Source organism: Thunnus maccoyii, chromosome 14 (genome assembly GCF_910596095.1).
Source record: "Thunnus maccoyii chromosome 14, fThuMac1.1, whole genome shotgun sequence".
Classification (NCBI taxonomy): Eukaryota; Metazoa; Chordata; class Actinopteri; order Scombriformes; family Scombridae; genus Thunnus; species Thunnus maccoyii.
The window spans coordinates 8367643-8383449 of NC_056546.1; the positions used below are offsets into that span (position 1 = coordinate 8367643).

At 40.0% G+C, this 15807-nt stretch overlaps 1 protein-coding gene across 7 annotated transcripts in view; it reads right to left on the reverse strand.

The window, feature by feature from the left end:
• The window catches only part of LOC121911871 (mitogen-activated protein kinase kinase kinase kinase 3-like), a 41944-nt gene that overhangs the window by 1337 nt on the left and 24800 nt on the right, over window positions 1-15807 (reverse strand). Inside the window, exons 15-34 of one of the 7 annotated variants that reach the window (XM_042433777.1) lie at window positions 14717-14779; window positions 12478-12530; window positions 12022-12060; window positions 9519-9593; window positions 6592-6643; window positions 6100-6478; window positions 4714-4820; window positions 4144-4185; window positions 3656-3740; window positions 3448-3527; window positions 3107-3167; window positions 2870-2987; window positions 2592-2650; window positions 2221-2324; window positions 1907-2078; window positions 1690-1758; window positions 1434-1526; window positions 1142-1212; window positions 440-495; window positions 278-325 (exon numbers count right to left, since the gene is read on the reverse strand). In XM_042433777.1, coding sequence (XP_042289711.1) covers window positions 278-325; window positions 440-495; window positions 1142-1212; window positions 1434-1526; window positions 1690-1758; window positions 1907-2078; window positions 2221-2324; window positions 2592-2650; window positions 2870-2987; window positions 3107-3167; window positions 3448-3527; window positions 3656-3740; window positions 4144-4185; window positions 4714-4820; window positions 6100-6478; window positions 6592-6643; window positions 9519-9593; window positions 12022-12060; window positions 12478-12530; window positions 14717-14779 — 1826 coding nt within the window. The remainder of the gene's footprint in view (window positions 1-277; window positions 326-439; window positions 496-1141; window positions 1213-1433; window positions 1527-1689; window positions 1759-1906; window positions 2079-2220; window positions 2325-2591; window positions 2651-2869; window positions 2988-3106; window positions 3168-3447; window positions 3528-3655; window positions 3741-4143; window positions 4186-4713; window positions 4821-6099; window positions 6479-6591; window positions 6644-9518; window positions 9594-12021; window positions 12061-12477; window positions 12531-14716; window positions 14780-15807) is intronic. The other 6 variants (XM_042433781.1, XM_042433780.1, XM_042433779.1 and 3 more) reach the window with 6 other exon arrangements.

Here is a 15807-nt window from a genome sequence, read left to right on the forward strand (position 1 = left end):
TTCTCGGTAGCTCAAAACTATTTAGATTTTGTGCAGGTTATCCCAATCCCTGACAAAAAAAATGGACAGAATTTACTGATACAGATAAAATTGGTGTTCATGCTCTCGTCACTCAACAGGTAAAATCTCCAAAAAATTGGATGTAATTTCCTCAGACACACTCTCTCTTCATTTCAAACAGCCTTAATGCTCCCAATCAATAAACAGATCAACAGAATTCCCGACAGAAAGAGGCAGAGTTTTTGGGCCAGCTGTGGCCAGCGGGCAGTGAGTGTACCTGGGCAGAGCGAGGCCTCTGTCCCCTGGATCTCTACAGTCAGCATTTCTTTAGTGATAAAATATCAGAGAGGATGTTAACAGAGACCTAACTGTGTGTGTGATGTGTATGAAGTTAGGAGGAGATATGGGTTGATTGGTGTGTGTGTGTGTGTGTTCTCACCTGTCCGATCCCAGTAGTCTGAAGATGCGTGTACTGTCAGAGATCTCTTGGGTGATCTGAAGAACATCAGAGAAAGAGAAAAAGAGAATCATTAAGTAATAATCAGAGCAGGCCACGTTTAGACAGCATGCTACGGGCCAACAGAACTAAAGGAGAATTTCAATCTTCTTCTAAATGAAGTGGATGTATCAGATTCATACGTCTACAGTGTGAAATCAAAGTGTCTGAAATCAGATTTTGTGCAGCCATGTCTTACTGTACCGCTTTTCAGTTTAAAGGTTATGACAAAAAAAACATCATCATCTGTGGGGCTGTATTACTGTCACAAGACTATAGATGGTTTGGGAGTGACAAAGGCAACCGCAATGTCGTCTCCTGATTGGTCGACTATAATCACATAAGTGGTATAATAACAGAAGTGGTGAGCAGTGTCCGCCGTAAAAAGGCTGATTGGAGCATCTCATCTTAAAATATTACCCGACTTAATTTAGTTTAGCGGGTATGAAAAACCTACCAACACTATTAACCAAACATTATGCTCCATTAATCTACGTACATTATAGGAATTCAGTAGCTACAACAATGACAATACAACAAGTAACGTCCCACTAAAATGCCAAGAAGTGAACTTCATTATACTTTAGACATGGTCTAAAGGTCACCTGTAGTGCAGTGTTTTCTCTTATACAGTATCAGTCTCACCTCATTGGTCTTGAAACTCCGTCCCTGCATGCCATGCCTCCAGAAGGCCAGCACGCTGTCTTGGAGACAAACTGCAGAAACAGGGATAAACAATAACCACGATGATTACTATGATTTACAAATAAGCTTGTATTAGATAAATCCACTTTTCCATTCAAGTTGCCTTATTTCTAAGAAATGTCCCTCATTCTTTTAGCTCATGACATCTGTTCAGAGCCTTGAGCCGCATCGTCTCCTTTTTATGTTCTTGTGTTTGAAAATATACAAATGTGGCTGTTTTTTTTTTCTTTACCTATGGATTCGATCTGGAAGTTGAAGGTGAGCTCAGCTGACAACTTCCTGCTGGATTTCAATCTTCCCTGGAGATTCACTATCTTTATACATCCTGAGAGCGAGAGAGGAAGATGGGGAAGAGAGAGAGGAAGCGGCGTGAGTAAAAAGTCTGGTAGATCCATTGCAAAAGCTTCTGCATTATGACTTAAAAGTATCTGCAAAGCTGCACAGTGCAAATGCAGAGATGTGTAAAAATGTGTGTGTGTGTAACTCACTGTCGAGGCAGACTAAGATAGTGTCTCTCTCTAGCTGCGTGACGTGGATCACACACGTTTGTGGTGTGTCTGCGGAGAGAAAGATGGAAGACCAGAGCCTTATTTTGGGCTTGATTCTATACACAACAACACCTGAAACATCTACAGCATGTTTTCCATTCAGAACAAGTTAAATTGTATTATTTTAACATTACAGAGCTGGTCATACTGTTCTCACCTGCTTCTGTGAACCAAGAGGAGGTAGAGTTGGGGTTGACGGTGCCGAACCTGACCACCTGGTTGAGCTCGGTTCCTTTACTGACCGCCACGCAGATCAGAGGGTAAGTCTGCTCCGGGACCACCAACATCTCAAAGACCTCCAACGGACATGGCAACGGGAAGTCGATGTTCTGTTGAGAAGATGAGGATGAAGGAGGTGAGAAAGGGAAGTCTTAGTCTGCTATCATAGAGCATGCTGACATCTTTTAAAGACAGGAGAAAAATAAAAACACAAATGAGGAGTTTTGAAGAGAGTAAAAAAATCACACTGACCTTGATGAGCATGAACTTCTGCATGGACTCCACCCACTCCAACAGCATGACACTGGACTGAAAGGCTCCACACAGGTACTTATGGCCTGTGTACGGGTTGCGAACTGCATGGAAACAACACCATGTATCAGTAAATTTGTATCATGGTAACACTTAACAGTGGCTTCATTTCTGTGCATTAAACTGCACAACTGTGTTTCTACACACTTGTAAGTTTCATTACGTACTGATGACACTTATATTAAAAACTGACAGTGCTATTAATGTATGTATAATATGTTTCCTATGGGATAATACAAGGATTAAAATCAAAATAACACCATGCCACTTTTTCTGAGGTTATCAGAAGGGGTTGAGGTTAGCTGACTCACCTACGCAGCACTTTTGGCACCCTTTAGTGTCTGGAATTTTATTGGACACAGCAAACTTCCTATAAACAGACAAACAAGGAAATCCGTGTCACTCAAAGAAGATTTTTGTTACACAGATGATTGAAATATGGATCTAAATTGTAAACAGATATGTACATTTTCTATGAATAAAGAAAGATAAGATTATAGTTAGAATTCAGCAGACCAAATGACTTTAGTAAGAGGAAATATGTTTTTTGTATTGACTGATAGGTTGGACCTCATATTTGGAGAGTTACCTGGGAATCATCTTATCAGGCAGTTTGTGTGTGGGAATGGCTACTGGTAACTTCTGTAACTGTCTGGCCTGTTCGAATAGACCACTCAGATTATGAGAGTACAGCTGGGAGGCTTTTCCTGGAATAGAATAGAGAACAAGGAGAAAAAAAAGTTATTGATGAGTTATTGAGGATGCAAGAAGTAAGAACCACCAAAAACGAAGAGTCAATAATTGAGATGGACGTATTTTAGCTCACCAGATATGGAGAGAAGACAATTGTTCATGACGTACAGCCAGGTGCACCGCCGAGGGAAGAGCTGCAGACATTAACAAAGTAGAGAGAGAAGCAAATTAACACCATGTTATAATTCAAGTAGTTTATGATTTAATGTATTTATAAATTATAATATTATTACAATCATTTATCCCAAAGAAAGCACCTTACAATACTTGTCTACCACTGGAAAGCATAATTATTCAGAAATTACAGACATATTGCACTAAAAATTACAAAACAAAATAAAAAGAAAGTCAAAGACATTTCCATAAAGTATATTACTGTTAGTATATTTATTAATGTGTGATGTCCAGTCTCACCTGCTCCATCGATGTCTCGTGCAGCTCGTTAAGGTTTAGTGTGTAAATTCCCTCTTCAGCTCCGAATATCAAATACTGGTCTGAAACACACAAACACAAACACAACCATTATACCACATATTAGAGTAAGGCAACAGCTCACAACACAGAAAATACACCCCTGTTGTGACAACATTCATCACTCTTTATCTTGTTTGCTGTTCATTACCTCTGGTGTCAGGGTTGATCCAGGAAGTGGCACAGTGGATCTTCAGAGGGCAGCCGTTGAACACCTTGGAGAAACACGCACCCATCTACAAATGGGAAGAGGTGGTGAATTAATGCAATGCAAAGGATGCACTCTACAGATTATTGGGCGAACGCTCTGCGGATTATGATGGTGGAACAGGTTACAAGTTTGACATCCTTTAAGTGTGTTGAAACAGTGATGGAACCAGGATGAAATAAAAACATGTCCTGCAGGGTTGTTAAAGTAATTTTAAAGTAAATAGTTTGTTGTCCATATTTGATTTACTTTCTCTGGAGATAACCAACTGAAAATTTTGAAGTTCATCGACAGCCCCAGACTTCCCCAGATCAAAATTACGCTACACAATATGGCTCACAATACCTCAGCTACACATTTTTTTTTGCGTGTAATAAAACAAAAATGTTCTAACAGAGAACAAAAAGAGACATAAAGAGACTGTTACTTACATGGACTTTGGGTGTAGGCGGGAGGCCGTTACTGATTGGCTTCTAAGACACACGGAAACAAAGATACACGCACACACACGGAGTTATTCAGTATTGAATTATGAACGATCACGGAAAAAAAACGTATGAGAATCTCATATAAAACTATAACAAAAACAAGTAATTAGACCAAGAAGGTAAAAATGATGCACTCCCAGTTTTTCTAAGCAGTGGTTTGAAACTCCACAATGAGGACGTGGATCATTAAAAGGAAAGCATGGTTTAGTTGTAGTTTTTGTCATCGCTAACATTACAGTTGTTTGGTCTTAGGAGGTGCCCAAATCCCTCCCTTCCTTCCCTGACTGATCAGCAGGAGTCTCTAGTGCAACAACAAGGATGTGATCCCTCACCCACAAAATACTGCCAACTGTATCAGAGTGCATGACTTTTTTTTCCTCTGCGCCACAGCAATATGTACATGGTTAACAATTTTATTAATGATGTCATCAAAGCAGACAATTCAGAATCGGAAAAAAACGACTCCTCAAAATAAAAAGAGCTCTCTTCCAGGAGGTCACCAGGTCTGCTTACCGGAACATCCTTCTTGTCTTTCCGTATAGGGACACTAGGGGGCATGGTGGACTGTCTGTCTGCTGGACTATCTCTCTCTCCATTGTGTGAAGAGTTCAGCCCATTGCCTACAACAACAGATACAGAACTCAATGTGTGTTTGAGCAACAGAGAGGCTGATGGAGTGTGTGTGTGTGTGTGTGTATAAGGGACAGAGAGGGGGGAGAGTGTGTGTGTGCATATGAAGCTGTGTGTTTGAGAGAGAAAGTGGGTGAAAAAGTAAAGTAAGTGAACAGAAAAAAAAGACTGCAGATACAGTCCACGCACTCTCGACATTTTCTCGTACACACCGTTGGTTTCAATGAGTAGAAATCTAACCCACGGGACTGAAGACACAGAGGAGAGTTTAACGTAAACAGTAACAAACTACTGGGAGCAAGGAGGGAGGGAGGGAGGGAGGGAGGGAAGGAGGGAGCAGGCTAGCAAGAAGAACACAGAGGATCAAAATATAGTCATGAGCGAAGGAGGGTGTGAATGCACCACGTACAACCTGCCAGATATTGGTCAATTTTCAGTAATGGCTGGTAGGTTTGTCTACTCCTAACACTACTGGCGAGTAATCAACACTGTCCAAACACTCTGATTTGGTTTATTTAGTAGTAAAATAATGAGACTTTTTTTTTTTTTTTTTACAGTGACTAACCTTTGTGAATATAAACAGAAATATTTCCTGTCATGACCAAGAGGAAAACATCTTCACACACGTATGCATTAACAGAGTGTAACACTGTTAATGCTTGCCTGCAGAAGGCTTAATGAACCAGTGATTCCAGCATGACTGTATATTTTGTTCTACTTTTTGTCTTCCATCCAATTAAAGGGTAATGCTGATAAAATAAACCATATTTTCCAATCTGTTTTCTGATCTCCACGATTCATCTCATCTCATTAGACTTTACAGCATCTTAATATTTGTTTATTATAAGTTACCCCCCCCCTCCAATATCAAGGAAATACCCAATCTAATAAAAGTGAATCAACTAATGGGAAAAATTTGAGTTTAAGATGCATCTGATCAGCCAGGACGATGTTTTCTCCTCTTCCTTCTTCCTCCTAGGAAGTGAGGGGGAGTGATAGCAGACTACTAGCTTTTGATCGATTGGATTAAACAACCAATCAGACTTCACAAAAGATGACTTTTAAAGACAAACAATCATATTAGGCAGGAGCTGATGGACGTAAAGAAATAAAAGCAAAACAATTTAAAAAAAGCGCTATTATTAATGGACTCATGGAACAAATAAATCAATAAGACTACGAGGACTGACTAATGGGTGACCACACAACCAATCAAAGGGGATGACAGGGTCAGTGGACACTATCAATCTACCAATCGGCTGCTCTTACTCTCTTCCTTTTCCTCCTCTTTTTCCTGCTCCTCTTTCACCTCCTTCAGCACCTCCCATGCCTCCTCCAGCTCCTCCTCTGTGTGAGGCGTGTGGAGCCATTCCCAGAAATGCCTAAAGCTCCCATCATCCTCTGGGGCAGAGTTTTCGACGTCCGTGCACTTCAAGCTCTCGTTACCTAGGCTGCTGCGGCGGTGGGGCGGCAGCTTCGGGGGCGGGGGCCGCGGGGGGACGTTGGAGGCGGGCTTGGCGGGGCTCGGCGTCTCTGGAACTGGACAGCGTTTGATGGTCCCTCCCCCTCCACCGTCGTCCTCGCTGTGTGATTGGCTATCGTCTTGTTTTTGCTGTTGCTGCTGCTGGGACGAGCAGATGGACTTGGGCTGGAGAGAAACACAGATAAGGACAAAGAGTCATCCCATTTCTCATATTCAGGGCAGTAAAATCCAACATAACAAATAATCTGTGACTGTTTTACACCAGTAATTGTGCATACCTTGGGAGGAAGAGGGGGTGGGACCTTTGGTCTCATGATAGTGCTTGATTTACTAAAGAACGAGAAAACAGAAGAACTGAGACTTTGCTTGACAATACACTCATAAAGCAGACAAAACTAGTTTATTACAAATATGATTTATACTGAAAACAGTATAAACATTTGTCAACATGTCACCACTGAGGCTATGGTTTAACTTGTCATTTAAAAGCTATATTTGCTTTGATCATTAAGGATAGATTTTCTTAAGATCACATCTCCTCTCTCAGTAGCCTTAACTGTAAAACTGTTACTTTTACCAATAGAGGTTTACACATCTTACTATTAATTCCTTTAAACTGTTCTTTGGTAAATAAGATGGATTACATTCAGGAAATGAAGTGCAATGACACTGAAACTTTACAATTTCAAAATCTAGTCTTAGAAATTTCAACTGAGTCATCATGCATCCAGACAAATACTAGCAGTAGTACTTTATGGAGTGATCAGATGTTAGATACAAACTTGTAAATGACAAGCATAGCCAGAGCCTGACACTAACTGAGACAGACATGGGAGAACTACTTTAAAAGGTTATTCACTACGGACAAAGTGAGACTGCCACACTAGCGATCGTTGAGGAAAATTACAGATGGAGCAATTGTAAAGTCTTTGAGAATTGTAGTGCTGATACTGAAAAACTGAGAAATGTGACTACAGCCAGTGTTGCTTCAAGTGCTATGTACATTTCATTAAGTTCCAACACTTAAAATTCAACATAATACAACAGAATATTTTATTGAGCAATTTTTGAAAACATTTTCAGTGTTTGAGTTATATTTGCTTTTCTTATTTGAATCAAGAAAACCCACATTTTGAGGCTTTTAAGCACCTACTTAATACCTTAAAAAATATATAATCTCCAGCAGACCAGCACTACATTCGCAGAGACTTTTTCCATTCTGCCTTCTTGAGCCACTACTTGTTAATAACTGACAGACAAAGAACAAATCTGAACACATAGATCAAAATGGACAGAGGCTGGAAGTCAATCACGATGAACACAAATACTGGAATACCAATAAAAATGAGTCACAGTGATTCGGCTGAATGGAGATCAACGGCGATATGGTTTACCCCTTAATGTAAATCAGTAAAAACTGATGTAGTAAAAAGTAGATCAGTAACTGACACAGACAAGGCTGGGACATAAAAAGCTACATTGTGTTTGATGCATCGCCCCACCTCTGAGCTTAAGGACAGATACTGTATCGGAAATGAAACATGGTGGTTGGAGGGGGATGACAAATGGAATAAAACGATGCTAACAAAAAACCTGTGTGCAGAAACTGAGACAGGATTGTTGTTGAAGTTGGCAACAAAGCACCTGAAAAGTATTTCTGGACATCTCAGGACTTTATTATAGACAATAGAGAGATGACAGGAAATAAGGGAGATATAAATATATATATATAAATATATATGACAAAAGTAACCGGCCGGACACTAAACATTTTGCAGTTTGTGGTCCACCCCTTGGTAATGATTTTTAACGGAGCACTCTCTAAATCTACTGATCCTCCACATATAACTTATGTAACTAAGGATGTAGAAGGAACTTGTCCATGATCATTTTCTGGAGCCGGATCAATAATGGTTTAGCATTTATAAAAAGGAAAGCACAGAAAGCTTTTTTTCTGACTAAGAGCTACAGCATTAACTGACTTTATGTTTTTATGACGATGCTGCATAGCGGCGTAGCTAGCGAGCATGGTTAGCTTTTGCTAAAAGCTAATATTCAGGCCTATATTGATGGTTATGTTTTTGTAAATCCTCTTTAACAGCTTGAGGAAGGTGCACTTGAGCACAAATTTTGAAGTGCAAGTTCAATTTTTCTGATTTCCTGGTGCTTTTTCAACATATTTATGGAGAAAGTGATTTGCTTCAACTTCATTTTACACTACTGTTGTTTGCATTTAATTTAAGACTCCAGGTTGATCGTATTGTTGCAATCATTCTGCTGTGTTCTGGATGTGCCTATCAGCAAAAAGCCTAAAATATAAAGCACTACGGCCTTTCTGACTTCAGTGGAAAATCTCTGTCTAGAGAGAATATTCTGGTCCACCGCAGACATTTGGCTTTTATACAACAAGGGACAAGGCTGAACGCCAAATGTACAGTTTTATAGAGGCAGGAGAAGACAGAAAGCAGCATGAGTGCGCACGCACACATACACACACACACACACACACACAGCAAGGAGGCACACAGAAGGCGGTGCAAGTTGAAAACAAAACAAGACAACAGCGTATAAGAAGTCAAGGTCATGAGGATGAGTTATCTAAGCACTAACACTGCATCCAGACCTCATGTTTCATGCAACAAGAAATTAATTAAAACCCAGTGAAACGACATGCCAGAAGCTTGTCGCTTGTGTAGCTTTACATGTAGCTACAATCTACTCTTTAATACTGCGGTTTTTAGACCTACCAGTGGGTAAAGTTATTGCCTGACTCTACCTGACTCCATCTTTTTTTTTTTCCTTTTATTCTGTACTGAATGTTTTTGGAGGTAAAATAAAAATAATTTGAAAGTAAACAAAAAAAACCTTCTATATCAACAGCCTTCAGGTGAGTCTTTAGGGTTAGGGTTACTGTTAGTAGCTATTAAACTTCACATGAGACAGAAGTGACAGCATGAAAAAAAACACACAGGCTGTAAACACACACACGCAAACACAGGTGGCATATGTGGCGTGATGGCGGGGTGTGCTGCATTGAGATGCGTGGATGAAACTGTGGTGAAAAACAGGAAGCCTTCCTCCTTGCACTAATCCTCATCTTTCTCCTTTCCTCTTCAAGAGGAGGGAAGGGGGGGGCGGTGGATGACGGCACAGATGAGGAGACAAGGAGGGAGAGGCTTCCAGCTAAGACTGGGAGAGAACTTACTGAGTGTGAGTTTCATCATCATCTGCACCATCATCATCCTCATCCTCATCATCCCCTAAGTGTGCCACATGGCCCCTGGGAGAGGAGGTGAAGATAGGAGGGTAAGGGGATTGAGGAAGAAAGGAGAAGGGGAGGAAGAGAACAGAAATAGAGGATTGAGGGAGGGTAGGGGTGGGTAGAGGAGATTAAGGGAGAAAGGGAGCAAGCAAAGGAGATAGGAGATGACAACAGGAGGAAGAGGAGAAGGTGGTGGAGGAGGAGGATGGGGGGAGAGGGGAGGGAGAGCTGAGTGAAGCTTGGTCCACAAACTACCTCTAACCCTTGATCTTTAGACACATATGGACACATCTGAAAGGAACAAATCACTCATAATTTCCTACAAACCCAAACAACCAGGGAAGTTCTACCACAATACGCTACTGATTCCTTCTACAACCAGACACACCTGTGCTGTTAAAACCTTTACAGTCCTAACAGATCTACACACACCTCTGCAGTAGATTTAACTCCACATTCAGTCAATTCATAGAAACTTGGCTGCAATTTAAAGTTATTGAGAGAACCAGAAACTGGCTTATATTAAGGACAGACCTTTGTTGATCATTTTCTGGTTTGTGAGTTACATCATACTCACCACTCCACTCTAAATCTCTCTCATTTTTAATTGAAACACTTCTATTCTACTTTGCTGCTCTTTTGACCAGTGTTAAGCTACAGTCAATGAAACTCAACCCGTCATGCAGATGTTTCACAGTAAAAGTCTATCAGGAAGGCTTTTAATGTGAAATAACCCTGCAGGAAGCGATGAAAATCACTGATAGTAGCTGAGTAACGATCAAAAGAACAGCAAAGTTGAAGTGATTAAATGAATTAGTAATTAAAAACTATTTATATTAAAAAAGAGATAGAGATAGATCGGTGAGTGTGACGCAACTCGGTTGTATTGATGGAATTAGTGGTAATATACTTTATATTGTATTTACCTTGAGAACCATTATATTACAGGTAATTTGTCTCCCTCTCGAAGTTTTATTGGCAGCCGGCCTTTTCTTTGTTTGCGCCAGCCACACCTCAGCTACGTTTTGAAACCAAGCCATTATTTAAACAAAAACAATGGCATTTATTGAAGAGTTTACAGTAATAACAAAGCCTGCATTTTATATCTGGGCAAACTGCATCTTTATGTGATGGATAACTTACAGGCTGTTAAATTTATGCAAACCTACTAACTGAGATGGTGTCATTCAGAGTGAATATACTGTACATTTATCCAATCAAACTAGAACTTTTAATCCCACGCCACATACAGTATACTAACTTTTTTTCTTGTATTTAGATAGGTAAGCTTTACAAACCTGCTGTTACAGCATAGGAAACTAGAAAAGCCATGGACAGGTGACTACCAGACCTCAGTCTAAAGGCATTTATAAATAAATATTAGTAGTTTCATCTTCCTTAGGAATACCAGAGTGGCTCAGTTTATGACATCAGAATAAATGACAGATGAGGCGTCCGTCACAGCTAAGTAAGAAAAAGACACTTTAACTACTTTTCAGGTGTCTGTTGTGACATTCTGTCAAATGTTGGAAGGTACTCCATCTCAGACGCACTTTTAAACATTAAAACAAACAATGAACTGCATTTACCGAGGTCTGTAGACTACCGACTGACTCCCCAACATTTTTTGAAACAGGAGTAAACATGTAACAACTTCAAGGACTGAAATAAGATTGCTGTTGTCTTCTCTGCTACTATAACCTCCGTTCACCAAAAGGAGAAAACAACAGTATAAAAAGGTGGGGACAACTCAAATAAAATCAACTGTAGGGACCTGAACAGCCTTGCAGAATACTTTTAATCTAACTTTTATCCATCCAGCTATGTGCATGAAATCAAACAAATTCCCAAATTTGGCAACTAGAGGCATAAAAGGGAGTGTTTACAGGAGAACTTACTACCTACTGTTTATATAGTAAAAACTTTATTACTATGTAGACCAAAGAATTCAATGAAACACATTTGTCGTATCAGATTGTCTCATAGAAAACGACAAAGAAACAAGAACGCTGATCATCATAATCTTTTGGGCAAAGAAGAAGAATTTCTCCAAAGACTTGCCAGTATAATTACTAAAGACAACCATTGCAGCTTTGGCTAAAAACACTGCATACACGTGCATGTGTGTGGGTATGTGCACACACATGAGTGTGTGTGAGTGTGTGTGTGTGTGTAAGCCATGCTCTGCAGGAAGCTCCTATGAAGCACAGCCTTTTCCTGATGACATTAAAGCGTGAAGCAAGCCGCAGAGGGAAAATAAACCCCAGAAGAATCCAAAATGCTGACAGCCGGAGCAGCCTGAAGTCATTACAACAGCGTTAGTTGCGTGTGATTGGCCCAATTAGTCCTGCAGTTAACAATGATTGGCTGATGGGTGGGCATGGTTAGAACACTGGCAAATTACAAGGCCCCAGGTGAATCAGGAAGTGAGAAGGGTCTGACTCACCTTTGCTGTAACTCCTCCTCCACAGATTTGAGAAGACTCCTGTTTTTTGAACAAGAGAAGAGAAAAGTATAAATGAGAGACAGAAAAATCTGATCTGATTTTGAAACGTATTCGTCAAGACTGACAATCTTCATGCTTGAGAAATCTTCTTAAGTCCGTGCAAGTCTATGGGGGGACATTTACCTGTCCCGATCTGAACCTGAGCTTTCTACTTACAAAGCAAACACACAGTTCACAGAATATCCTCAAGCTGCAATTTTGAATAAATCATCAAACCTACAGCGTGAAAACTCTCCCTGTCTCACTTTCTGGTTCTTTCTTTGTCCACAACCTCCCTCAATCTAGACAGTTAAAAAAAAACTAGGACATCTGTATCTGCAAATAAAAGAAAGGGGGAAAAATGAAGGTTTTGGAGAGATAAAGAGAAGGAAATGACAGAAAGTGAAGGAGACTTACTTGTTTCCTCCCAGTAGACTTGGTGAGTCGTGCCCATACTCCAACTGCAAGTCCTACAAGACAGACGGATTACATTACAACTGTGACACAATACTTCATAATTGGTTCATTTAAAAATGTGCCATGTATTTGATTACTCAAGGGGTATAAACAGGACAGAAGATCTTGGCCAGGCGCCACAATAAACCACACTGAGACAGTGACTACCACCGAAAATTAGTTTAAATGCCAAGTTGCTGAAGGAGCTGCTAGTGTAGCAGCAGCGGTGATAGTTATAGCAGCCTGCTAGAAATATTAATACCCCCATAAAACACCGATTTCACAATACATTTAATTCATAACCACATACATACAAGATGAACAGTGAGCATAAGCTGACTGATTTGTCTCTTGCTGAGTTCACATTGTGGCCTCAAAATTGTGGTAATCATAATAAAAACCACAACAACAAATTCCCTCATGTCTTCATAGTGTTTTCAGTAAAGAACCCGACAATTATGGGTTGCTGAAACAATAAAAAACATACTGATCACATGTAATTTTAGGTGCAAAACTGGGAATTGAATAGCCAAAACTAACTTAGCAGTGTATGTTTTTTTCTCCCAGTGAGGTTTTTTCTGGACTCCGAGAGATTAAAGCACTTTATCATCATTACAATAAGTGACAAGAAGAGCAGGTGGACAAATAAAGATAACTGCACTCATCTTGCTCAGTTTTTCAATATCTGCTTCCTTGGCAGAAAACTTAAAGGCTGGTTTTAAACCAGTGGCCCCCAACCTTTTTGGCTTGTGAAGCCCTAAAATGAAACCACATCCACTTAGGACCTGACATCACAGTTTATGGACTCTGTATGGATTTGAATTGTGTGTGTTTCAACAAGGGAGTTAATTTTCCTTCTCAGATTTGCTTCATTTTAGGTCCCAAAGAGGAGAAAATATCTGGTATTTCACAAGAAAAATAGCAACAATAAGAGGGAAGCCAGAAAAAATTAAGTATAACGCTGTGCAACAGAAACATGTTTTGCTTATATATTCCTGTCTTCTGACCCTTCATATGTATCTCAGGTTGGGATCCATGTTTTTTAGAATATTTAATCAATGAAACATTAAACCAAGTGCAAGTTGATTTTTGGTGCAGGTTGACAATAAGCAGCACTGACGCTCAGGTATAATAAGCGGCACTGGTAGAGTTAAATGCCGTTCTCTGACCGAAACGCATAAAAAAACCATCATGTAAAGCCACAACGTGAATGCAGCACTGTGTCAGAAAAACAGATCGTGATATAATGCAACAAGCATGCAGAGGAAAAAACACACATAACAAACATACCACAAACGCACAGACAAACACAGGCATCACACACACACACACACACATAAAAAAGGCCTCATTGCTTTGATCACCTATAGTATGTAAGAGGTTAGAGAACATTTAAGCAGCGGTGAACGGCAGAGACACACATATTCTGTAGAGAGAAATATCAGCGATACCTCAAACAAATATCAGGTGCAATATAATGAAATTAAAAGTGTATGTTTGTGAATTTTTATGTAAAAAAAAATCTACTTTGTGAGTAGAACTGTCTGCGTATCTTCCCTACATGTCCTTGAGCAAGGCCTGCATCACTAACAGCTGACGAACACTGAGAACAATGAATCTGACCTTAGTCTGTGTGTTTGTGTGTCTGCGTCACGCAAATGTCATATTTAATACAAAAAACAAAGATTTACAATTTGATTTGATTGATTGTAATGTTTGTGTGAATGTATGTGTATCTGAAAAACAACAAAAAACAACCACAACATCACTAAGGACTCTTATCACCATGACAACCACAACACCAGTTAGTGAGGCAAAAGCCAAGGCTGGAAAAAAGAAGAAGAAGAAAATGAACAATAACAGATGGATGGAACAGAATAGATGGAACAAAAACTGTGAAAATAAACAAAAATACATGTTGGACATCAAGCAGCCAAAAGAATCAGCGCTCTGGGAAAGGAAAAAAAAAAAAGAGAGAGAGAGAGACAGCAAGGGCTCAGAAAGCAAAAGAGCCAAAAGAAGTACAAGGACCTGGCCTTCAGAAACAGATTAGGAATTAAAGAGAAATATGGAGAGAGTAAGACGGAGGTTAGAGAAATGGACAGAGATGAAGGAAGAGAGATCGAAAAGAAAAAAGCCGATGTAGGTGGACAGAGGGAGAGGCTAACAGAGAGAGAGAGACAGATAGAAAGAGTACTACCAGATTAGATCTCGCGGTATAGTAGAGCTCCTCAACACAGTCCAGATAGGGCTCAGATTCACGCTGGTCAGCAAGACAGAGCGAGAGAGACCTCAGTTAATACATTAACCTGGACGATGGAGGGGGGGGGGGGGGGGGGGGTGGGGGGGATGGGACGGGGACACGGATGCAAGAGAGAGAGGGTGATGTATGAAAAATGGATTAAGGCCAAAATGAGCTTTGGAGTCCATGGATCAGCAAGACAGAAAGAGAGAGAGAGAAAGAGAGAGACAGATATAGGGGAGAGATGTTGGAATATTAATCTGAAGAGAAGAGGGGAGGTATGGTGGGCTGGAGGGAATGGATCCAAAAATAAACTGGTGTAGATGGGGATTTAAAAATTAGCAAAACTGAAGAAGAGAGACATTAATAAATGACGTTTATATATCATAAACATAAACTGTTTGATTTTGCTTTGTATAGCCTCCTTCAGTGAACAAATGAGACAATCAGTAGCCGGTGGTGTTTCCTTAAAGTCCGCCCCCTCCTGTCAAAGATGTGTGTTTTTCTTAATGTCACCCGACTGTGATGCTTAACCTTCACTTTGCAGAGTTTGACACTAGAAAGCTGTTATTAATTCATTAATCTGCAGAGCGTGCTCACTGAAGATCTGAGTTAACGGTGTGTGACCTATGAGCATGATTTGTGACATCACGACTTGTTTGGAAACCAATCATGACGCAACTTACACGAGCGCTATGTGGAAACTTTTATTGGAGTATTTTGTGGAAAACCCATATCAGACACAAATTATTAGTATATCTTAAAACATGTCCTGGGGGGAATCTTTAAATCATGACCACATGTCACCTTAATCCAGGGTCAATAGTGTCGCTATGGGTGTGTTTGTTTTTTGTTTAGCATTACATAAAAGCTTAAATATGCTGAAAGTTATTCTAGCCGCTGACTCCTTGCACCATTTGCGTTCTCTTTTTGAGTAAAGAGGTCACTAGATGCTGCTGCAAATCTTTTTTGGCAACAGTAATGATGTTATTAATAATCTTATACAATTTTAATGTGGTAATGATTTATTGATGTTAAAATGCCATACA